The sequence below is a fragment of the Zootoca vivipara genome, chromosome 2 (assembly GCF_963506605.1).
Source record: "Zootoca vivipara chromosome 2, rZooViv1.1, whole genome shotgun sequence".
Classification (NCBI taxonomy): Eukaryota; Metazoa; Chordata; class Lepidosauria; order Squamata; family Lacertidae; genus Zootoca; species Zootoca vivipara.
The window spans coordinates 54059608-54083231 of NC_083277.1; the positions used below are offsets into that span (position 1 = coordinate 54059608).

Here is a 23624-nt window from a genome sequence, read left to right on the forward strand (position 1 = left end):
ACACATGCAAGCACCATAAATGTTGTTTATAGAATGACAAGGAATGCTCAGTTACTGTTGCCTTTGCTCATTATAGAGACAATCAGGCATGTAGAGTCGACTAATGTCTAAACCAGAATTTAGAAGCCACTGCAAAACACAAAGTGTTGTTCAATCTTGCAGGACCTCCTTTGTGTTCTCATCGATGATGGGGGTTTTCTGGTACTTTCCAACCAGGAGGATTACTGGTTCCAGGTAAGCTGTGCTTTTTCTATAACAGGGGTAGAGAACCTCCAGTCCACAGGCCAAATTAGACCCGACGAGGGCGACAATTTAGTTCCCCATTTTCCCCAAGTCACACCTACCTGTCACACACCCAATGTCATATGAAAGGTGTGGGGCAGATAGATATGCTTATGCAAATGAACAATGTAGAGCCTTAAAGTGTACTTCTGGTTATTCCCTGGCAAGCAAGGTTTGTTGTCAGCCCCATCCCCTAGGTAAAGGAACGCTTGCTAACAAGCCCACTGAGATCAGCTGCACTATAGAATTCCTGGCTGTGGGTACCATAGGGCAGTCAATCCCTGGGATTTGCTATAAGCACTGATCAGCTCATATTCCTTTGTATCACTAGTTTGAATGCAAGTGGTTCAAACCACACCCACAAAGGGGAGGAATTACTTTGGGTGATCTAACATCATTGTGATGCCAGACGACTGACACATGGAAGACCCCAACACGCCAACATGCATGTTCAGAAGCTTCCTACATGTTTAGCACAGTTTATGCATTGCTCCCATTTCAATTGGGCTGGTAGCATTACTGCTAATGCTCACAAGTATTTTTGCAGCACCCAACCAATGTCGTAGTCATCATCAAAATGCCAGCCATTTTTTTTTACATTTAATCCAGATTTCAATGGCTAATAGCCACAATGGCTAGGATCTACCTCCTTTGTTGTTATTTTTCAAAGAAAACCAAATGGAAGTAGGCATTGTCCCTCCCAAGGAAAGCATGAACTTCCATTTTTGCCATTGTGAACCATGGTGACTTGGTATAAACACATACATACACCCATCCATCCCCACATACATACAGATACAGGATGGAAAAGACAGTGGAGGGTGAGGGAGGAATAATTAAGAGGAGGGACCCAAAAAAAACCACACGACTGAGATGTATTCCATCAAGCTCTGCCCACTGGTATGGACAGCAATACCAACAAATACAGTGACTGGGGGAAAACAGGAATGCATGGAAGCTGAAGCACCAAACTTGCACACAGAAAAAATCTGATCATTACCCATTGCCTATTAAAGGCCCCCGTCTGGAAGCCCCCATGGTTGGAAAATGCATGATCAGCTTGATGCAGCTTAAACGAATTATTTCATCCTCCCCCCCCCCTTTTCCAGGTAGGGAAGTTCTTCAGTGAGGTGGATGCTCACTTGATGTCTGCTCTCTACAACAACTCGTTCTTCACACGGAAAGAATCCTACGACTTCCAGTCAGTCTGCGCTCCAGAACCTCCCAGCAATACGGGAGGCGGTCCGCGTGGGGTGTACGTGGTAAGTGAGGGCTCCCATGCCATGAAGACTTGCCTGAAGGTTTCAGCATTGTGCATACAAGTGGGGATTTGCTTTCCAGGTGGAATTATGCAAGCACAGTAACCACAGTATACTTAAGGCAAAGAGAAGAATTGTCAGCTGTATCAATGCAGTGTTTAGGAAGGATGAGGAGTGTTGAATTTTTAGATTAGGTGAACATTACTGTTTGTGATAAAAAGGTAAAGGGACCCCTGACCATTAGGTCCAGTCGTGACCAACTCTGGGGTTGCGGCACTCATCTCGCTTGACTGGCCGAGGGAGCCAGCGTACAGCTTCCAGGTCATGTGGCCAGCATGACAAAGCCGCTTCTGGCGAACCAGAAAAACGCACGGAAACGCCGTTTACGTTCCCGCTGTAGCGGTACCTATTTATCTGTTTGCACTTTGACGTGCTTTCAAACTGTTACGTTGGCAGAAGCTGGGACCGAGCAACAGGAGCTCGCCCCGTCGCAGGGATTCGAACCGCCGACCTTCTGATCAGCAAGCCCTAGGCTCTGTGGTTTAACCCACAGAGCCAATGTTTGTGATACAATGTTTGTGATACATTGGTGTATAAACAAGAATTTTGTTTGAGTACTGAAATATGGCTGATACCAGGAATTCCAAAGAGATTTTGCAGTCTTTCAAGCAACTTGAATTGGCCTTGGTCTGTCAGTGATGCAGAGCGTGGATAATCCAAACAATGTCTACCTGCTATCTAGCAACACCTCTCCATTCTTTTCCCCCCATACATTTTGTACAGTTGCATCAGAGTGCAGATGGAGTTCAATTTTAAATTGGTAATTCATCACCATTTCTTCTCATAAAGTCATTTCATTTTCTTCTATTCATGGGCCGCAAGAGAGGTCTGGTACGGTAGTTAACTAACCACAATGAGTCACTGAGATGTTTCCAAGCTCCTGATCTTTGTCTAGTACTAGTAAAATCAGTGCTAGGTATCTCAAAAATTGTATTATGAGAAAAGTGATGCCAGGCCAGGCCATCTAATCACAAATTTTGCATGCCTGGGTGTGCTTGCAATGCTCATGAGTAAGGTTGCTCCTGGCTCTTTCTGAACCTCGTCTTCTCTGCATCATGAACCAATGGGTCCCTCTGCAGAATTATTTGTGTATTCTCTATCGGTGGCAAAGCACCATTAGATGCAGATAAATGTGGTCAAAAGGTTGGGTTTTTCAAAACATTACAGAATCCTGCCTCTGGGCTTCATGTTTGATCCTTAGCATGTGAAAAGCTGCTACAGCACATTGAGCTTGAGCTAACAGTGGTATTTTTCTGTTCACAACCACATTTCCCTTATCCCTTTGTCCAGCCAACAATGGCAGATTTCCTGAACCTGGCCTGGTGGACTTCAGCAGCTGCATGGTAAGCCTTTCTTTTGCCCTTTACTGGATAAGCTGAAGGAGTTTAGTTCTTAGAGCAGGACATGAATGTCACACATTGGGCCACTCTGCACTGCACATAATAGTGAGAGAATACACATCTAGAAGTATCTGGTGGAATAGTTCTAGGGTTGTCAACATTTCGGCAACTTCTGCAAGGATCTAAGGCAAAGCCCATTTAGGTGGTCTTTAGAATGGTTGCAGAACTATTAAAAATATCTGTACTTTCCCACTGTACTTTTCCCCCATGACAGAAATTGATACCATCTTAGCCTGAGCTGGATTATCGAACATAATTTTCATTACTGTATTAGACTTTTTACCGACCAGATAAAGATTCTCAGCAGCTAGAGCCCATTATTTTGATTATATGGTGTAGATTTTCACCGTGATGTTTTGTTTTTCTTCATGTTTAATCCAGGAGTGAAATGCTTGTGTGTGTCCCCCCCAATTTGTACCACGCAACCATGCTAGGGTAACATGGTTTCATCAGCTGTGCATGCATGGGTTTCATTAGATGCAACTCAGCTAACCTACACCTGTTGTTTTATTTGACATAGATAGTCAACTGTGTGCTTGTAAGGGTGTCATTGCTTGGAAATAACCATGGAAGGAAAGCTGTGTCTGCTTCTATACTGTACACAATATAAATATCAATTTGTAGCTGTTAATGAAACAGATGCACCCTAAACAAAATTGCGACTATATTTATGTCCAACCCTGCCTCCACCCAGTTGCACCCCCTCTTGTAAACTGACAAACATGACACCAGACTTCAGAGCTCACATTCATCACATTAGAAAGGGAAGTCTTTTAAAATTGCAATTACAAGCAGTTTTTTAATTAAAAGACTGAAAACCATTAAAAAGGCAACACTGTAGTTATTAAAAGATGAGATAACTGGGCAGAACAAAAACAAGTTTACTAAATGATCCATCAAGACTCCCAACAATTTTTAAGTGGCCCACAAAAAGAGTCTGAGAACTATTGATCTTGAGGTTCCTTGCTTTTTTCCACCCTTTTGGCCTGGGAAAGTGAGACGTCATATCTTTTTGGTCCCATAGGCCAAGGAACTTATTTGGGTTGGCGACCTGCATTTATTTTCTTCACCTAATAGCTCTGCTGTTTCCTTCTATAAGGTCTCTGTTTCAGCAGTTCTTGTATGGACTAACCTACGATAGCTGGTTTCAAACAGGTAAGCTCCCTACTGCATGCATCTGGGAAGCAAGTTTTCCTCACATTTAAAGTTTTTGTGTGATTGGGGGGGGGAGGTTGGCAACAGGTGTGTAGGTGTAAACATTACATGAATGCAAAAACCTGGGTCATGTGATATGGCTTAATTTCTAAATAAGAGGTATGGAGTTGATCTTGTCTGAAAACCATACTTGGGTCCTGTTACATGGGAGCTTTCCCCCTGTCCACAGATTATGCATAGAATACAGTGATACCTCTACTTACGAATAACTCTACTTACGAATTTTTCTACTTACAAATGGAGCTCCATCCGCCATCTTGGATGTGGTTTAGATAGGATTTTTTCTACTTACGAATTTTTAGATAGGGTTGCTTCGACTTACGAATTTTTTCTCCCAATGCATTTCTATGGGATTCGACTTACAATTTTTTTCGACTTACAAATGTGCGTTCGGAACGCATTAAATTCGTAAGTAGAGGTACCACTGTAATTGATTTATTTGTCTTTAGAAAGGAGGAGACAATGCCATTCTGCCCATGTGTAATGGCACGCTTTTCTAAATAAGTGCTGTGCAATTCCTATTGTGATGAAAACAGCAAGGTTAAAAACTATAGCCCTACCAAGTCAAAATCACCAGCCACCACTGCGCAGGTGCCACACCTATAATTTAAGTTATTGTTTGTATTGTTGTGGGTTTTTTTTGGTTTTTTTGATGCTTTTGACGTTTTGTTGTGCTAATTTGTTATGCTTTCATGTTATAAAAATTTCAATAATATATATATATATATATACACACAGGTTTAAAAAAAACCCTCCCCAGGTGCTGCTATTCCCATGGAAATTGGTGGGAACTGCATTTAAGGAAAAAAAATTAATCCCCTGACATGTCTGCAAGCCCTATAATTAACATAATGTGTGGTTAAAGGCCTTAGGCACAACATTAAAGGAGAACAGCTAAGTTAGATGATTCAGTAAGGATAAATGTTTTCCACTTCCATTATTTCCAACTGTATGTCTTGTGTGTCCGAACAGAGGATGTCTCAGCTGACAGCATGGAATCCAAGGAGACCAGCTGCATCATGAAGCAGACCCAATACTATTTTAGCACAGTTGACTACACCTACAACACCATCATTGACTGTGGGAATTGCTCCAGGTCAGTGGGAGATGTCCCTGCTATAACGATTCATAGTAGCTGGTCAAAACTGTTGGTCCCTAGAAGGTGGTAATCCCTTCTGGCGCGGGTCTCTTTCAAAGTAGAGTCAAAAATGATCGCCAGAATTAGTAGTATAGAAACTAGTGAAGGGCAGTGAATGGTATTTGGCTAAGATACAAGAGATCCTGGTGGAGTTTCTGAGGTGGATTGCTTTCCAGTAACAGGCAATATTGATGTGAATTGGGGGCATAGCTGCCAAGTTACCCCTTTTTTAAAGGGATTTTCCCTTATGCTGAATAGGCTTCCTCGCGAGAAAAGGGAAAACTTGGCAGCTATGATGGGGGGGGTATTTACACTACAGTACAGTTTGAGATCATTTTTGTACAGTTTTAACTATCACGGCGCTTTAAAAAAAATGAGATCCTAGGAGCTGAAGTTTGGTGAAGGTGGACAGATACCTAGCTGCCCTGCTCAAAGAATTCCAGTTATCTGGTTGCCCTAGGCAGACAGAATGAATACTAAGCCAATTAGAATATTAAACCAAACAATACATTATGTTAAATGAATTATTTTAAAAGCAAAAGTAGATGCCACAGGAGGCTTGGGGGCAATCAGGATCAGGACCATGACAGGCCAAGGTGAGGAGTTTTTACCCTTATATACACACAAACCAACATTCTGATGAAAACCACCCTATTCTAAAACTGTTGCTTACACTGTGAGGGAAGCTCCGGCTGACAGCAACTGGAAATAGGAGCTGGAGTTGGGGGGTGTTCATCAGGACTGCAGTGGGGAGGAAAATCCTTTCCCTACTGTCTAGGTCTCTCCCCTGTCCTGTGGTGACTAATTGTTTAAATAAAATAAGCAGTCACATTAGGTGTGAGAACACATTTAAAATAAGCTATATTTTGGACCTAAATGCATATGATGGACAATGCCTAGATAAATAAAGAAGCAAGCATAATCATGACCAAAAGTAAATTGTGTATTCCTATATTATCAGTCATGTTTCCTTTCCAAATACACAAGAGTGGGGCCTGATCCTTCTTCCACTGCCACTTGCATGCGTTTAGAAAGGTAAAAAGTGGCCAATTGCACACACATACAGCTCTTATCTGATGCAGTTTGCATATATTTTGTATTTGAGCATGTGTAGTTTTGCCATAAGGCCAAATGTAACTTTAACCTTTATTTTATGAGCTGAATTGTAATAATCTGCAGTAAACAGAAATAGTACTAAATCAGCATGATAGCAGCACTTCCTCCTTTCCCCACACCCTTTTCTTTTTCTTCCCTAGGCTATTCCATGCACAAAGGCTTGCTCGCACCAACCTTCTGTTTGTTGTAGCAGAAAAGCCAATATGCAGCCAGTGTGAGTCCACCAAGCTTCTCCAAGCGGAGATAAAGGGTATCCTTTGCTTCTCAGCTCTGCTGCATGATGCGGTATCAGGTTCAACATAATGGGCCCAACTACACTGGAACCCTTCCCTCCCCTTCTCCCCCCCTGCCTCGGCATTGCAGTGTTGTTTTTGTTGAGAGTGGAATTGCTGCTGTTTCTACATGCCAATGAATATTGGACTGTATTCATTGCGCAATTCCATGTGTGGGAAGTGCATGAAAAGTGGGTGGTGCTTTTCAGGTCACATGGGCTGTTCCAGGGCACACCTCCACCTCCCTCACATTATCAGTTGGCATGCACATATGAAAATAATTACCTGTGCTAAGTCTTAATGCAAGCGGGGGGGGGTGTGTGAAGTCCCTTTGGGTGATAGGTAGTTGATATTTCTTTTCCCCTGAATTGAGATACCTACACACCTTTGTACATGCACGTTTTGCTTCATAACCTTCCTTCCAGGAGAGCTAGAAACTTCTTTTTAAAACGTGTGGCCCCTTTATAGGCATGGTTCCTGGTGCAATCTGTTTATCAAACTGGCTGAGCTCTAGCTGATCAGGACAGGGCAAGGTGGAGTAAAAAAACACTCTGATGTAAAAATTTAAAGCTTTATTAATCAGAATATAGCAGTAAGTGCTCTTAACCCCACAATATGCTCCAATTATGAATCAAGGCACCTAACATGCATTCATACTTACAAATGCACAACCTGAGTGGCTGGTTCAAGTGTAATGTGTTGATGAGAGACCAGTGCCTCTGGGTGTCCACATGCCTGCCTTAAGAGTCTGCTGTGGATCTCCGACTTGCTTTAGTTTTGGGGTGTTCTTATACCTCAAAGGTCACCACACATTTTCACTAGACTAGACTGTCACAACATGGACAGAGAGACCATAAAACCATAAACCATGTTGCCCATGGCAGAACCAAAAGAAAAGTTATACTTCCTTCTTATCTGGCAAATAAGCCCTTGGCTCTCTCCAGGCTGGCTGATATTACACTGCACAGTGTTATATATTGCCTGTTAGCGAGGCCCAGACTTGCTTTGGCTGCTGTTATGTTTCCCTGATCACCGAGATGGCGATTACTCACTCCCACAGCACTCTCTTCCTTCCCTGTAACAGGAAATCACTTTCACACATTCACACTCTAGATTCCATTGGATTTATGGCTTAATTATACTCAAATAGCAGAAAGACCAGAAAAAGTCACAATAGCATTAGGCCTTACAAGCCAGGTTAGTTACATTAGAAACATTATTTAGCAAATAATATCTGAGTGTCACAGCAATTGCTCCATTTGCATCGCTATAATCTGGCCATGCTTCCACCCAAAAAGCACAACCACAAAATATTTGCAGAGCTATAGTGCAAGAAACAGGAAAACCATTGCAAAACATTGGGGGGGGGTGGACTGAAGAGGCACCAATCATGGAAAAACTGGTGGTTCATGACTGCATTGTGTAGATTTACAAGTAAACAAAACATTACAGTAATGGGAGAAACCAGAAGTGTGGATGTGGCCAATATCTGTCATGAAACTTTTCACAGAGAGGGCAACGGCTTATTCATATCCACTGCTTTTTGTTACATGTCTATAAATGCTTCATCAGAAAGATACCATGTGATAACTCTCATGTTCAAATTAAATTCACATGAACAGAATCCCACGAGGATCCCTACCCACTGGTAGGCATAGAAGGAAAATATGCAACCATGTGTACAGTACATTGAAGAGCCTGCTGGATAAGGCCAAAGGCACATTTTGACCAGCATCCTGTTCTCAGTAGCTAACCAGATGCCTTTGGGAACCCCACTCATGTTTCCCAGCAATTGATTTTCAGAGGCAGACCAGATCTGATACCAGAGACCATATGCAGCCATAATAATTGATAGCTATTGATATTATCCATCAATTTGTCTAGTCTCCTTTTAAAGCCATCCAAATTGATGACCGTCACTACATCTTGTAGTAGCAAATTCAATTGTTTAACTATGAGCTGTGTGAAGAAATACTTTATTTTGTCTGTCCTGAATTCTCCAACATTCTGCTTTGTTTGATAGCCCCAGGTTCTAGTATTATGCAAGAGAGAACTTCCAATTATTTACTTTGATGTTGGGCCACCAGACATCATTGGTCAACCCCCACCAGGCCCAAGGGGAAGGGGGAAGCTCAGGACCTGGCCACCCCTGTGAAAAGTCCTTGGTCTGATCCATCAGGGCAGTTCTTATGGTTGCTAGTCTCTCAATAATCAAGGGCTCCTTTCTTTGACACCACTCCTCCCCTCTTCCATATCACTACAAGTGTATTTATTGCCTTGTGCTATATTTTCTTTGACATTGCAAAGCTCCACCGGGAGATCCCAATCAGTGTGAACTAGTAGACAAGCCACGGTATCGAAAAGGTCCCCACATCTGTTTTGACTACAATGCAACGGTAAGTAGGAGGAAAGACTACCTTGTGGATGCAAGGAGTGCATGGATATATCTGAAGTGGCTTTGCTCCGCTAGGAGAGTAGCCTGGGATTTGAGAAACCCAATGCTGAAGCTGTGGGCTAGAGCTTTCCTTGTCGAACCATTCTACTGATATGAAGGGCCATATCAGCGCTGTATGTAGGGGAGGGCTGTAGCTCAGTGGGAGAGCACCTATGGTATTTACATGCAGAAGGTCTGAGGTTCTATACCTGGCATCTCCAAGTAGAGCTGGAGGAAATTCCTTTTTAAAATCCTAGAGAGCTACAGCCAGTTATTGTAGGCAATGCTGAGTCAGATGGACCAATGGTCTGACTTTGTATAAGGCAACTTCCTATGTCCCTAAGGGATTCAGTCAGAGTACTGCTCGCAATAGGAAGCTTGAGTGCCAGGCCACTAGTCCATCTACTCATGCCCTAGCCTGCTGATTCAAATGGCATATTTACGGTAACGTTCCTCGCAAAATTTGTCTCAGTGTAGCAAGATGCACTGCAAAGGGTGGAGATCAGGAACAAGCAGGGGCTCCAACTCCTGGGGGGCTGAGCCCAAAATATTGGGGGCACCTGCCCCCAATGTCCAAAAAAACGGGGCAGAGGAGGCCAAGCATGGAGCTAAGCATGGCATGGCTTCAGTGACCAGCTCCTTCTCCTCTCTTCACTTGCCACAGAGGGGAAGGAGGGCTGAAGCAGCCCCTCACCCGAGGAGCCACCAGCCATTGAAGCTACACTGCTGCTGTGTTTAGCTGTACTCCCCAGCTCCTCCCGACAGCCTGATGTTGTGTGTGCGATGATGGGACATTGTGCATGTGTGATGTGACACACGCAGGGTTGCCCTCCAAATCACCTTCACAAGATGGCGCCTCTGGGAGGATGAGTATCTCTTTAATAAGGCACTCCTTTTCTAATGGCAAAACCACTCTATTTGGAAGGTGGCACTGTTTTTTGCCAACTATTCCTTAGAGCTGATCTAGAAGTCCTTCTAATCTCACTGGGCTTGATCTTCAAAAAAAGAGATAATTTTCCTTTCCCATGCTTATAGGAACTATGAGAATATATACAGAGTAATGGACCTAGGATGGGAGAATGAAGGGTCTACTGAATCATAAAGACTATTGTGGTTCATGTTGAACAGCTTTCAAAAATCACATTGAAAAACATGCAGAGAAATAACTTATCCGTGCCTATATATGGAATGACCAAAATTATCTGTCCTTTTTGTTGTTGTTTCCATAGGAAGATACCTCAGACTGTGGAAGAGGGGCCTCCTTTAGACCTTCTTTGAGTATCTTGTTATCTCTGCAGCTCCTCCTTCTCTATTTGACTGCCAGTCGCCATCCGCTGCCCTTGGTGTCTTGCCTTTGAAACATCCATTTAGTCTAGCCCATTCATTTTTGCTTTGTGCACCATCTCCATTCCCTCCAGACTTGCCAGAAGAGGGCAGCTGCCTAGTCCCATCAACTCTGGTTACACCTTGGCACTCACTCATGAGGACCTTCTCTTTCGTCATTCAGAAGTCCAGAAGCTATTCTCATTGTTTGTTTCTTGTTTCCTGTCATCTTCTCCTTGCCCTTCCAGTGTCTCTGCACAGCAGGTTGTGCAAACAGAGCTCTGAGCAAGACTTTGGGAAGCACCAACCATTGCGACTTTCTCCACACAGTGAACATCCTTGAGCTTTGATTCATTGCTCCCCTTTCCACCCATTGAGCTGTGGCCAAATAACAAAGAACAGAGGCCTCGTAAGTTTTTCCCCCCATTGAATCCATGGAATTCTGGGAAGACCTTTGCCAGTTTTCATCAGGATATGTCTTGACATTTTATTGTCTTAAAAGTATTTAATCAACAATGCTGACAAATTGCTATTCTGTTTGAAACAATTTACGTTCCCATCCCAATCATGCAAACAGCAGCAACAACAAAATTATTCAATAGAACAGGAAAAAATGGTATATTCTTGCCAAATTGGTTCTGTAGTCTAGTTAACTTTTCAGCCAATTTAAATGGCTTATTAAACTCAAAAGTAATCCTAGGATGTCACCACGGCATCTCCATCCCACCCAGCCCGCTCTGTGTTTTCCAAGGCCATCGCTGCTGAATCTCTCATTAGTTAGATCCCATCTCAAATCAATTTTTAAATTATTATTTTTAGCCTGAGGATTTTAATCTAGACCTTTTTACATCTAATTTCCAAGCATTTTATCCTGACAAATTATAGTGTTTGTTGTCAGCAACAAAGACACAGAAGAGAAAAAAAGAAATTGACTTGAATTTTATGGTCAGTATTATTTATTTAAACTAACTCGCACCATACTGAGAGGACTTGGAGAACAAGCAGGGGAGAAGGAAGTGTGTAAAGATCCTTAGGCATACTAGTAACCCATGCATGGTTGGAGGGCACAGTGGCTCTCGCTGTCTTTAGCAAAATGAATAGAAAGACAGAGTATTTCTAGTGGGCAAGAAACATAGCCAAAACCCAGCAGTCCCTGGCTTAATTTTTCCCTTGCCAAGCCTGTTCCCTGCGGAGCCCAGAAATGTTTAAGTCCATCAAGAAAACAAGATGATCTCTTCTGCTTCCCCAAATCACTGTGAAGACTTCATTTTGGGATTTTTGCAGCGTTCTACCCTTGAGGTGGACAAAGGGTGGAGTTGGCCAAGACAAAGGTGACCTTCTTCCCAGTCCCTTTTCTTCTAAAGGAAATTGTACACCATGATTGGCAGCAACAATGTGTGCCAAACCAAGGTGATAGCTAAAGGTTTTCTTCCTGGACTTTGTGCAGAAACCTGACTGCACCTTTAGAGTGCCCTCCATCCATCCAGTATTGGAATCACAGTGGTGGCCAATGGGCCACAAGTAGGGCTCTAAAAGCAGATGTTTTGCAGACAGCTAATTGTCTCCAGTGTCCATGCGGAGAAAGGTGAAAGAACTCTGCATCGTAGTGAAGGTCATGATGACACCTGCCATTTACCTCAAACTCACAGAACACTTCAGATGACTTTGCAGGTACATATTTCATGGCTGGGAGGATTATTACTGAGAACAGCCACATATACTGTTGGAAGTTTGAAAACAAGAGTAAAACTTGAGTTCATCACCCAGTCGCCGCAAAAGCTGCTTGCTGTTTGAGGGCAGGCTATCTGATTTTGTGCCTGTTATTTCTGCACATACAGTGATACACATACCTTGCCACTTAATGAAAACAGCAAGGCTTTTTCAGTCCCCAGAGAACTCAAAGATTTCTTTCTCTTCAGCCAAATATCCCCCCCCCCCATGCATTGCTTCTGTACTCAGAGTAGCCAGCAAAGTGGGAAGGATCCTGTCTTGTTTCTGCTGTGTGTGATGTCAGAGCCACAATCACATCTGGGCAATGTGAAGAGCAGCAGCACTATGCAACAGTGTAATGCAACCCCATCAGTAGGAAGTGGTTAAGTGCGCTGTCAATAACTCTGATGGTGTTTCCTTGCAGCACAATGTGATGTGATAGGAGGATGAAATGTCGTGCATATCTTGGTGCACCTCATTTTGACTTCACATGTTCATTTTCTCAGCCAAAATTCTTTCCAGTGAATCCAAATCCTGGCATAAAACCTATTGTGAGTAATTACAATGTTGTGAATTCCATTTGCCTTCTTAGAAGGAACTCTAGAAAGCAAATAACGGTGCTTGAACCTGTAAGTTTCTAGGCAAAGCAAGCTTGCTCAACAATGTGTGTGAATGGGAACTTTCTGTAACCCTGGTTTGGTGCTTCAGTTCTAAGCCAAAATTTTAGGGAATGTCTCTTGGAAAGAATGTGGCATGCCAAACTCCTATGCTGGTTACATCACAATTTATTGTGCAGATTCTGGTGGCCCCACTGTCAAGGTGTTTCATTGCAAGGCAAATGGCAGGAACCCCCTTAAAACCTGATTCGTCTTGGGAGGTTTTGATTCACCCAAACAGTCCCAAAGAACATGCTGCAATACACTACAGGTGTATCTTCAGAGAACGCTGAAAATGGATTTTTGCGCTCCTGATCTGGTATGGTTTGAATGGGGGTAAAAAAACAGATCACTGCTGTCATGTGCAAAGTAGTAGTACAATGTAAATACATGAAAGAGGGAACTATTTGTTGTAGAAAAAAATCATTTGAGAGATCTGGAAGCAAACCTTTAGCACACACACTGAGGTGCAGTTGCTTTCTTTCTAGTGATCCTTGTTCTCGAGATCAGAAATAGTTTCTTAACCTTTCAAAAACTAGCTCTGTCCCAAATCCACTGTCTATATACCCCCTCCCCCGCTCTGCACCAAATGCCCTATATTCCAAATCACCAATACTGTCTGAAAGGACCTTTTCCTCCAAGTCTCCCACTGTTCTTCCCCAAGCTGACTTATATACACAATGATACCACTGGTGCTAAGGTTAAGAGTTTTGCTTCATTGGCCTTGTGTAGATTTCTAGAGAAGCAAACTGGGAAGTTACAAATAGCTCCAACTCTACCAGACACACAGTAGAGAGAGACAGAACCATTACTCCTTGAGTAGACTTCCAGTAATAATCAAGTGTACTTGTTGTGGGTACAGTCCCAGTATCTTGCAAGTCTCTTCTGGGCAGAGACTGCCAAATTGTGCCAAATTGTGTGATTGTTTTTTGTGATGTGAGCAACTGTCTATAGTGTGCTTGGCTGAAATCCCCCAGGTTCATTCCCACTTTGGTCCGACTAAAAGCATAGTCTTTCCCGATGCCACTTTGTCTGTGACTCTGTTTGGCTAGTGCTCTGGAGCCACCATATGTTCCTAGGGTGTACTTCATTAGTAAGAGAGATTCAGGGATGGAGAAAGCTGGAGCATAGATTGGGAAATGGCAGTGCCTGTCAGCTAAATGAGAGGTGGTTTCATAAAAAGGGCCTTGCTCCACTTTGGAGCGCTTTTGACCACAGACAGTATGGCTACCACTTCTCGGTTGGTTGCTATCTCACAGTCACTCAATACCTGGTTTACTATCCACTGGGATCAAATCAAGGTCTTTGTATTGTGTTTGAACTGTGACTGATCCCCTTAGAGAGGTGTTTTTCAAACTTGTACATGGCTAACCTGCCTCATTACAAATTTTCTAGGCATATTCCACCGTTCATTTATATCAGCAGCAGTGCTGGGAAGGTTAGTGTTATGGCCAGAACAGCCTATAATGGAAATAAAGAAATAATAATAGCAACAGCTAAATGTTTTGCATCCATAATTCGTACAGCTATAGCTTAAAATTGCCATCACTCCTCCCCTGGCGTGTACCTGTTTCCAGCCACTTTGCTGCAAAAAGGCATACATACCACTGATTTGATCACAAATTCAGTTCTCGGGCCTGCCCCTTCCCCACCTTCAGGTTGGATATCCACTTTTTAAAATATATATATTTTAAAGCATATGCATCTTTCTGCAGTTAACCCCCCCCCTTTTTTTAAAAAAATTTAACGTAGGAACTGTGTTTAAAAGGTTGACTTGATTTTGGAGCATCAGTGGTTCCAACCAACCAGGCTCTACACAGCTAGCTTTTGCTCCAACCATGTAGAGATAGTTTCCCTGAGCTCAAGCTGGGTAAGAAAACAGTACACCTGAACAAAGTACAGTAAGCAGGAAGGGGCAGATTTAGGGCAGTGTGGCACGCATCTCAGAAAGGTGCCTTCTCAAAGCGCTGTAAGCACTTGCCCAGCTTCAGGAAGGGCTCTGACAGGGTTCCAAGAGTCCTCCTGCCTCCATCCCAAAGCAGGCAAGTGCTTACCAGGCTTTGAGAAGGAGGTAGGAGGATTCCAGGACCCTGCCAGAGCCTCGTGCCTCCAGCCTTGCATAGGGACAGGGCGGCATATTACCAAGGTCCCTCCCTAAAGCAGGCTCACACAGGTGGTTCAGCACTCAAATCCTGTACATCTGTATGCACCCTAAGGTTGTTTTTTTTAAAAAGCTGCTCTACCTCTCACATTTGGTTACAACTGGTAGCAAAGTTGTGAGACAGAAAGATGTGTAGGTGCTGCTGGGGGGCGGGCAGGAACAACTGTGCTGGGTCAGAGCAAAGGACTGTATAGTCCAGCATCCTGTTTCTCAGTGGCCAATCAGATGCCTTTAGGAAACCCCCAAGCACATCAATTTAGTAGCACTCTTCTACTGATGTCCCCCGGCGACTGGTATTCCGAGTCATCTTGCATCTAATACTGGAGGTAATGCGGAGTTTCTCGAGAGCCACTCTAGCTGTGACGTGCGAGCAGTTGTTCAACATTGTCCCAATTCTATCGCATAGTCTCCTAGTGACATGCAGTGATTCTGATGACTGCTACCTAAACTTGTGGAACTCTTGCTTTCCTACTAGCTTAGATTTCAGTGAATCCTTGCTGATGATGGTGGCATTTGTTCAACTGAAACTATGGTGCGTTAAGCCTCCAGTCTACCTTATGGAGATTAGCTCTGCCTGTTTCTGCATTTCCATGCAGCACATCTGTCCTTGTTACAGCTTATAGACCTTCCCAGCACCTGGCTCTGGTCTCCCTGTCAGAGAGGAATGAAGACTGCAGAACAGAGAACACTGGAGATGGAAAGGAAGATGTCCAGTAGCCCAACACCAGACAGAGTACAGATTGCAACACAGCACATTTTCCACTTGGAGTACTTACCCTCATCACACCTGGGTACCAAGGCATTCAGCCTCTTGACTGACTGGTCAGGAAATCAGTACCAGATGTGGTGGAGATGCTGCACTGCTCCCACACCATTCATTTCTATTTGAGGAAGCCATGTTAGATGTCACTGGGTCAGAGCTAAGGCAAAAGGGAACTGGGGTGGAAGGACCCTCTTTCCTATCATACAGTCGAACAGCACCCCTCCCTCATTTTTTCACAATGGTTATATGAATGAAACAAAGGCCTTGTTGCTCTAGGTTTCAAAGCCAAAGCAGGCAAGTATTTGGATGGTGAACTTTTCCTAAGATGAGAAAATGTTGCCCTATTTTCAATGCAAGTGGATGATTCCTTTTTATTTTTTAAGGTTGTTGTTTGTGCATGAGTTGATGGCATCCCAATATGTGCAAGTCTGAAGATGGGTAGAAGTTGTGCTGGTTTATTCCCCTGCCGCAGTAGTGATATTTGCCATTTTAAGAATGAGATCTCCTGGTGTTATGTATAAATGAGTGTACAAGACTGGTCTACGCAACAACCAGCTCTTTCCAAATAGCTGCTTAGAAATATAAATCAGGGCTGGGAAACCCATTCCCAGCACAACTCAGATTATCTGTAGGGTGTCCTAGAGTCTCCCTAGGTCAGAACTATGCCCCCACCAGTCAGAATCACCCATGGGCTGCCCATAAGTCCATCTCCATTTCAGCTTTGTCTGCTGGCAGATGGGGAAGGTACAAAGACAAATAGATTGAGGGAAGCCAAGAGCATGATGGGGTTGCTTGCCTTTTATCTCTAACTTAGAAAAACGGATAACCTCGCAAATCATAGTAACCTATCTTATAATAGGAAAGGAATGGAAATAGCTTCCTAAGCTCTTAGAATGGAGAAATAGTTTCTGGGAGCATGAAATTAGAGAGCCTAAAGGAATTTTACCATGATGTACTATATCTGAAATCAGAAAGGAAAGACACAGAGGTTGCGTGTGTTATTATGAACTTGGGTTGATCATCAAGGTGATTTTCTAAATCCTTGAAGGAGGATGAAGCTGTACAAGATGGGAGTCTATAGGGAGCAATAGACTTGCCCAGTACAGGAAAGTCTGTAGAATGGAGAAGCCTGTAAAATCTTTTGAGATTGCTGGTCATTCCCAATAAGGCATCCTCCTAGCAGATCTCAAAGGGCTGAGCGAATGCTAGTTCAGGCTCCCCTATGTCCCAGTCTGTTCTCACACGTGACTAGCAGTACTGGTGAGACATAGCAATGATTCAACCCACCTCACATGCTTTGTCCATTTTAAAATCCATTTGAGCAAAACAATTTGTGGTAGGGTAAGTGGGTGGGAAAGGGAGGGGGGTCCATGAAAACCCTGAACATGGTCTTGGAAGTTTGACTCCAGAGCCAAGCGGGCAGGGAGGAGATTCACTAATAATGACAAGGTTGATTAAAGGTCATTTTGCTTGTAGCTTTTTCAGTGTGTGTTTGGTTATGTCTATGGGAACTGTGCTTTGACCAGATGGCTGGCTCTGTGTTACCAGGAGTGTGTGTAAATCTGTAGTCTAGTCGGGTGCTGCTCATTTGAGAAAAATGGAAAAAAAACAAATATACATAATTATAAATATATATATATTATATTATATTTTAAGTTAAAAAACAAAAGGGAAAAAAGCAAAACATGAAGTGGCTGTCCTTTCAGCTGCTGGGATCCAATTCCTAACATTCTTCATCTGGAAGTTTTGTTCCCCCTGCTAATTCAAAAAAGGTTGGTTTTTTTTAATTATTATTTGAATCTCTTTTTTGTTGTACAGAAGAGTTGGGAAATTTTAAAAAAGACTAAAATCTTTGTAAAATATTGTGTGCGTGATTCCTTGTAAAATATTTTCAAATTGTTTATTACAGAGGATCAGTTATTAAATAATGTTCATATTTTCACTTCAAATGTGGTGCCTCTTTTACTGGTGGCTCATTTACAACGCATTAAAAATGGTTAGATGAGTAGGTACCTTTCTGGTCTCATGTTCTGATGTTTACTGCTCCTAGTTTCTCACGTTTCAAATCCTAATGAGGAAAATAGAAAAATAGTAAGGATCAATAGAGTTGGGCTGAAAGTTCTATCTCAAACTGTGACGTAGCTTCAGAACTTGGTGAGGGTGGTGAGAGACTTGATTCTTAACCATACTGCTCTTTCCAGCCCTCTGTAAGCATCTACATTTGATCTGGGATAGACCATTTCAGTGTTCTTGCTGGTTAAATGAGATAATCGATCCCCACAGAGGGGTTATTCACCCTGCTTGGCACCAGCCAGTGGAACACAGAAGTGCCTTGCCACTAGAAAGCAGATTCTTTTATAGAAGAGAAACTTACCCAAAGAGCTGGTGTTTAAGACACTTCCCACTTCCTCTCTAAGGAAGATCTTAGTGTGCCTTCTTAGTGAATGGATTCAGGATTATGGAAAAATGACTATTGATGATGATATCAAGACAAAGAGAAGAACGTAAGAGTCCCTTGGATGAGGTCAGTGACCCATCAAGTCCAACACTCATTCTCAAACTGACCAACTAGATGCCTATGAGCAGCCTACAAGCAAGACTTGCTTGCAGCCTACAAGCACTATCCCTTCCTGCTGTTTCCAGCCCCTGGTATTCAGAACCGTACAATGCATGTAGCACATAACCACCAAGAAAGAAGAAAAATGAATACAGAAGCTGTGGGACTCAGGTTCTTCCTGACTCCAGCCCGACTCCCAGGGATCCTGAGCCAGCTGGACAACTGTATGTTGCTTCCTTCCCCCTACGTCGACTACTACTACTACTACTACAACACACATACCAGAAACAGGAGGAGGGGTAAGCAGGTGTCTGTGTTCCTTGGCCCTGGCCTACTAACAGGCCCCCGACACTGGTCTAAGATTTAAAATATTAAAATGGTTGCCTAGAGCTTTCAAACAACATGGAAATGCTTTTATTTGATGTACCTCCTAAAACACACACAAATTGCATTACTTTCTCAGAAACTCTGCCACATGCTGGGAGGTAAATAGATAAAATCTACACCGACTGTTTGTTAGCAGGTCCTTCTGGAGATACACAAAGCCTTGCCAAGTTTGGCTGGTTACATATACAGGCTGATCATTGGGGATCATACAAAGATTTGACTCCAAAATATAAAGGGCCACATCCAATGCTGCAGCTCCACTGGTACACTGGAGCTTCCATTCCAGTTGGGAGGGGGGAATACAGTCGGGATCAGATTTTGGGGTGTGAATGGGGAGGAGAGAAAATGGAAGTCCAATTGCACCAGCACATCTATGCATGCAGAACATTAGATGCCATCCATAGTAGCAAAGCTACTTAACACAGGTGGAGTCCAGAGAGAAAAGTCCTGCTAAGACTTTACTGAGGAAAACTGAATAGAAACAGTATAATTTGAGGAGAAATAAAGAGGTTTTATAGCAGATGACATTTAGCTAACATACAGAGAAAAACTTCAGAACTACACAGCCAATCAGGGCATGTACTATCTCAGTGAGCATCATGCCACTCTGCCTGGTTGCTAAGCAACACTACCCATTCCCATCTTGGTTAGGTGACTTCAACACTGACATAATTAAACCTTAAGTTAAAACTGAATGGTCCCTGCTGTTGCACTTCCAACAAGTATCATAAAATTTGACGCTTTCAATAAACTGTTTCTTTAGAGGAGGTTAATTATTGCCACCAATCTCAAAAGAGAGGTTATTAGGTGAACGGTGTTGTGTAAGTATTATCAGCTTTGCAGATACGCACACACAAAGAAATATTTACTAGCCTGGTTGTCAAGTGCTGACTCGCATCTATATTAGTCATTTATTGTCGCACATTAATGTCCTGAAAGGTGGAGGGAGCTATCTTTCAGTTTACAACTTCTTTGACTAGCTACCTAGCAGCAGGAAGAGGAAAAAATCAGAATGACTTTGCTCACCTGAGTTTGGCAATCTTTATCATGTTTCTGTTAAAAATTCACAAAGGAAACTGACTCAGCTGTTTTATTAAAGACACCTTTGTCCCCATGTAATAAATAAGGTGTCTGCAATTGAGTGCAATAAAAAGATAAATGAGAATTCCCAAAGTCTAGGACATGAGCTTCTCATGTACGGTGGATGTGTTGAACCTATATTTACTTAATGGCAGACAAATCCAAGGAACCAATCTAGCTCCTGCAGAAGCCAGTGGCAAGATTGTTTTGCGTTCAACCAGATACAGGGTAAGATCCAAATGACAAGAGATGCAAATGCTTGGGGTTTCAAAAGGGATAAAGGCAGCCCTTCAACCTGACAGTTACCTCATCAATAATACTCAGAAACAGACTGTAGATCTGGGGTCAAGATAAATTCTACAGCGTGCCTCCACTTCTGGGCCTTTAGCCAGTGTTAGAAACTCAAATATATACCGGTAAACTATAGGCCTGGGCAACGTATCAATACAACTTTAGACGGCGGTATAGCACAGGTAAAACTACCTCCGCTCCCAAGTCCCTCTGCTACCAGCACTGCTTTCAACATCCAACTGCTAGTAGCAGAGGGACTCGAGAGCAGTGGTAGTTTCACCAGTGATATATTGCCAGGTGAAACCGCTATCACTCTGCCCCTCATACTGTAGAGCAGGCGTCGGCAACGTTTTCCGGCCGTGGGCTGGTGCATTCCCACGGACTATCGTCCCTGGGCCGGACATGGGCCAGACATGCACAGAAGCAATTTCCGGCACTGCACTGCCCATGTCCGGGGCGCCGGAAATCGCTTCTGTGGCTGCACAGATGCCGGAAATTGTGTCTGCGCAGAAGTGATTTTTGCCATCTGCGCAAGCGCGATTTCCAGCATCTGCCTAGGCGCCATTTTCGGCGCCACTCAGCAAGTCCCCGCGCCGCACTGCACCGGTTTAGCACAGCATGCGGGGGAGTTGCAGAGCGGGCAGCTCGATGACAGGGTGGCTCGTGGGCTGGATAAACGGCCTCCGTGGGCCGTATATGGCCCATGGGCCAGAGGTTGCTGATGTATGCTGTAGAGGGAGGAGCAAGCTGTAGAGCTGGGCTGATGCAGCTTAGTCCTTCCTCGGCTTCTTTAAACTGCTCCCCCACCCAGTTGAGCCATGGAAAGGAGCTCCAACGCTCCTCCCACTTGCCCACCAGCAAGGGGTGCACTGGGCTGGCTCAGCTGGGGATTGGGAGCCCTTCTGCACCCCAGCTAAGCCATGCAAACAAGCTGCGTTGTCCCAGCCATGAGGCGCTGGGGTGAAACCTCCTCAGCTCCTGCAGTTTCACCGGCACCTCAAGGGCTGAGGCCAATGTAGCTTGTTTTTTCAACATTGCAGTATTACTGCTGGACCACGATGCTTATCTGGTGTTCGCCTTTTTCTGGTGGAATTTACTATAATTATTATTCATTTCATTTCTATAATGCTTTATGTTTTAATGAATGAATCTCAAAATGGTTTATTATACATTAAAACAGCAAATAAAACAATCCAGAAAAAAAACAAATTCAAGCTTCAAGGAAAATATTTCAGATCCTTCTCTAAGTGACATTTTGCTTTCCCCAGTCACCAACCTGGCATCCAGAGATCTCCACGTGGTCAAAATTGGACCCATGCCTATCGCAAAATTCATCCGTCACCTGGCTAGTTTGTAACACTCCCTTTAGCTACCCACATTCTCTGTTTGCACAAAACAAATACATCATGAATACATAGAGATCAACAATAAAAAGAGAAAGAAACTGCATGAGAATAAAATGAGACAGAAAGTGAATTGATGTCGTCAAAGACAGGCCTAATTAAGAGATCAGAACAAACCACCACAGAATTATGGTATAAGGAAGCCTGAGAATAACCTATGCACATGGACAGCTCTATCGATTCACACGAAATTGGGGCCTTCTCAAATAAGTCAAAGCATGCCCCAATTACATTTCAGCCTTGCATGGTGCTTAATAATAGTAATAATAGCATGATAACTCCTCTGCACATAATAGACAGGACAAACAAAATGGAAATAATAGCTGTGCCTCTCTATACCTCCACTCCCTTTTTAAATATACACAGCTGTGTGATTCAGAGGGTGTGCACAACTTCCAAAGTGAAAAAAACAACCTAGTCAACTGTTCAGATGTACATTACCAAGAAAGATGCATGTCCCATGTGCCTAGATATCTGTGTGTAACTCTGAAGTCTGTTGCACTACACAAATCAAAATAAGAGACACGACATTCAGTTGCCTACAATATTTTTGTGGATTCAAAGTATGTGGTCAAGAGAGCAGGGTGCCACTGAAATAAGTCCTAGATAAAAGATAATTGCAAAAATATTTTCTCATAACAGCTGTTGAGTATTTTGTAAATGCTAGTAACTGAAGTCTACAGAGAACTTGACTGGCATTAATCCACAATCAAGTTTGCAACTAATAAGCATTCATAATTAGGTCCATCGTTTCTTTCATTTCACAGGATCACAATTCCACTTTAAATCAGGACTGTATTGTGATGACTAAAACATTGGAAGAAGAGGTGCTAATTCAGAAGGATGTACACTGCAGAGCTGTTTGCACACCACATAGACCAGGCATCCCCAAACTGTGGCCCTCCAGATGTTTTGGCCTACAACTCCCATGATCCCTAGCTAACGGGACCAGTGGTCAGGGAAGATGGGAATTGTGGTCCAAAACATCTGGAGGGCTGAAGTTTGGGGATGCCTGACATAGACTAACAAAGCATCTATCCAATGCTAGTCCTACTCAGAGTAGACCAATTCCAAGTTAACAGACATGACTAATGCAGGTTTTTCACTTTTAATGGGTCTATTCTGAGTAGGACGTCTTTGGATACAACCCTCACTAATTTTACTTTATCATTACATGTTGAAGGAAATGCAAATCTGAAATGAGAAAAAAATACTGAATTCAAGGACACTGTGATAAAACCACATTTTGAAGTCCACACACTTGTCAGCCCCCCCTTAACCATGCACGACACTTTACTGAGATAATGAAACAAGGTGTGTTGAACATTCGAAGAGTGCTATGCAAATGTTATGTATTATGACATCAGCCCCAACGCACGCTTTAATCATACAACACTGGCTGGTCTAGGATATGTCACACACAAGATAGAATATTTGCTATGACATAGAAAATATAGCCACTTTTCTCCTGTTGTGTGAGAAGATATTACAGTGGAACCTCGGGTTACGGCAGGGATCTGTTCTGGAGACCCCGCTGCAACCCGAAAACGACGCAACCCAAAGCATCGAATCTGCACACACACGCGATTTAGCGTTTCTGCGCATGTGCAGATGTGATTTAGTGCTTCTGCACATGCACGAATGGCGTGAACCCGGAAGTAACCCATTCCAGTACTTCCGGGTTTGCACCCGTCTCAAGCCGAGGGTGACGTAAACCAGAGGCAACGTAACCCGAGGCTCCACTGTATCTCCCCATAGAAGAACACACCATAGTCAAGGGCCTCAGTTTGTGGTGTTGGCTACTTGGTAGCATCCTGGCTTATCCAGTCCTTGGAGAAACAATGAAGAAAAACTGGTTTCTGTTTGCAATTCCAGGAGGGTAGCTGAGTCTTTTGCAGCAAAAACCACAAAGAGTATTATGGCAGATTAACTTCTGCAGACAAAATGGGCTCAGGCCCACAATTTTGTCCATCTTTCTAGTGCCACATTACACTTTGCTGATTTCTGTTTATGTCACATGTATTGCTGTGTGTTTCCAGACACTAAAGTACAAAGTCATGTATCACTTTTGCTACTGACCAGACTCCATGTTTGTAAGAAAGTAATCAGGAGGCTTT

General features: G+C 43.2%; 1 protein-coding gene and 1 long non-coding RNA gene across 4 annotated transcripts in view; one reads left to right on the forward strand and one right to left on the reverse strand.

Moving 5' to 3' along the window:
* Positions 1-14611, forward strand: part of CACNA2D2 (calcium voltage-gated channel auxiliary subunit alpha2delta 2) — a 551962-nt gene extending 537351 nt beyond the window's left edge. The window contains exons 31-38 of one of the 2 annotated variants that reach the window (XM_060271531.1): positions 163-234; positions 1392-1544; positions 2892-2944; positions 4101-4156; positions 5189-5312; positions 6611-6720; positions 9050-9138; positions 10406-14611. In XM_060271531.1, coding sequence (XP_060127514.1) covers positions 163-234; positions 1392-1544; positions 2892-2944; positions 4101-4156; positions 5189-5312; positions 6611-6720; positions 9050-9138; positions 10406-10534 — 786 coding nt within the window. In that variant the 3' untranslated portion in view covers positions 10535-14611. The remainder of the gene's footprint in view (positions 1-162; positions 235-1391; positions 1545-2891; positions 2945-4100; positions 4157-5188; positions 5313-6610; positions 6721-9049; positions 9139-10405) is intronic. The other variant, XR_009557115.1, reaches the window with a different exon arrangement.
* The window catches only part of LOC118080595 (uncharacterized), a 46748-nt gene that overhangs the window by 21041 nt on the left and 2083 nt on the right, over positions 1-23624 (reverse strand). The window contains exon 2 of one of the 2 annotated variants that reach the window (XR_009557117.1): positions 17803-17857. This is a non-coding gene — a long non-coding RNA (uncharacterized LOC118080595). Of the gene's footprint in view, positions 1-14604; positions 17858-23624 lie in introns of those variants that run through there. The other variant, XR_009557116.1, reaches the window with a different exon arrangement.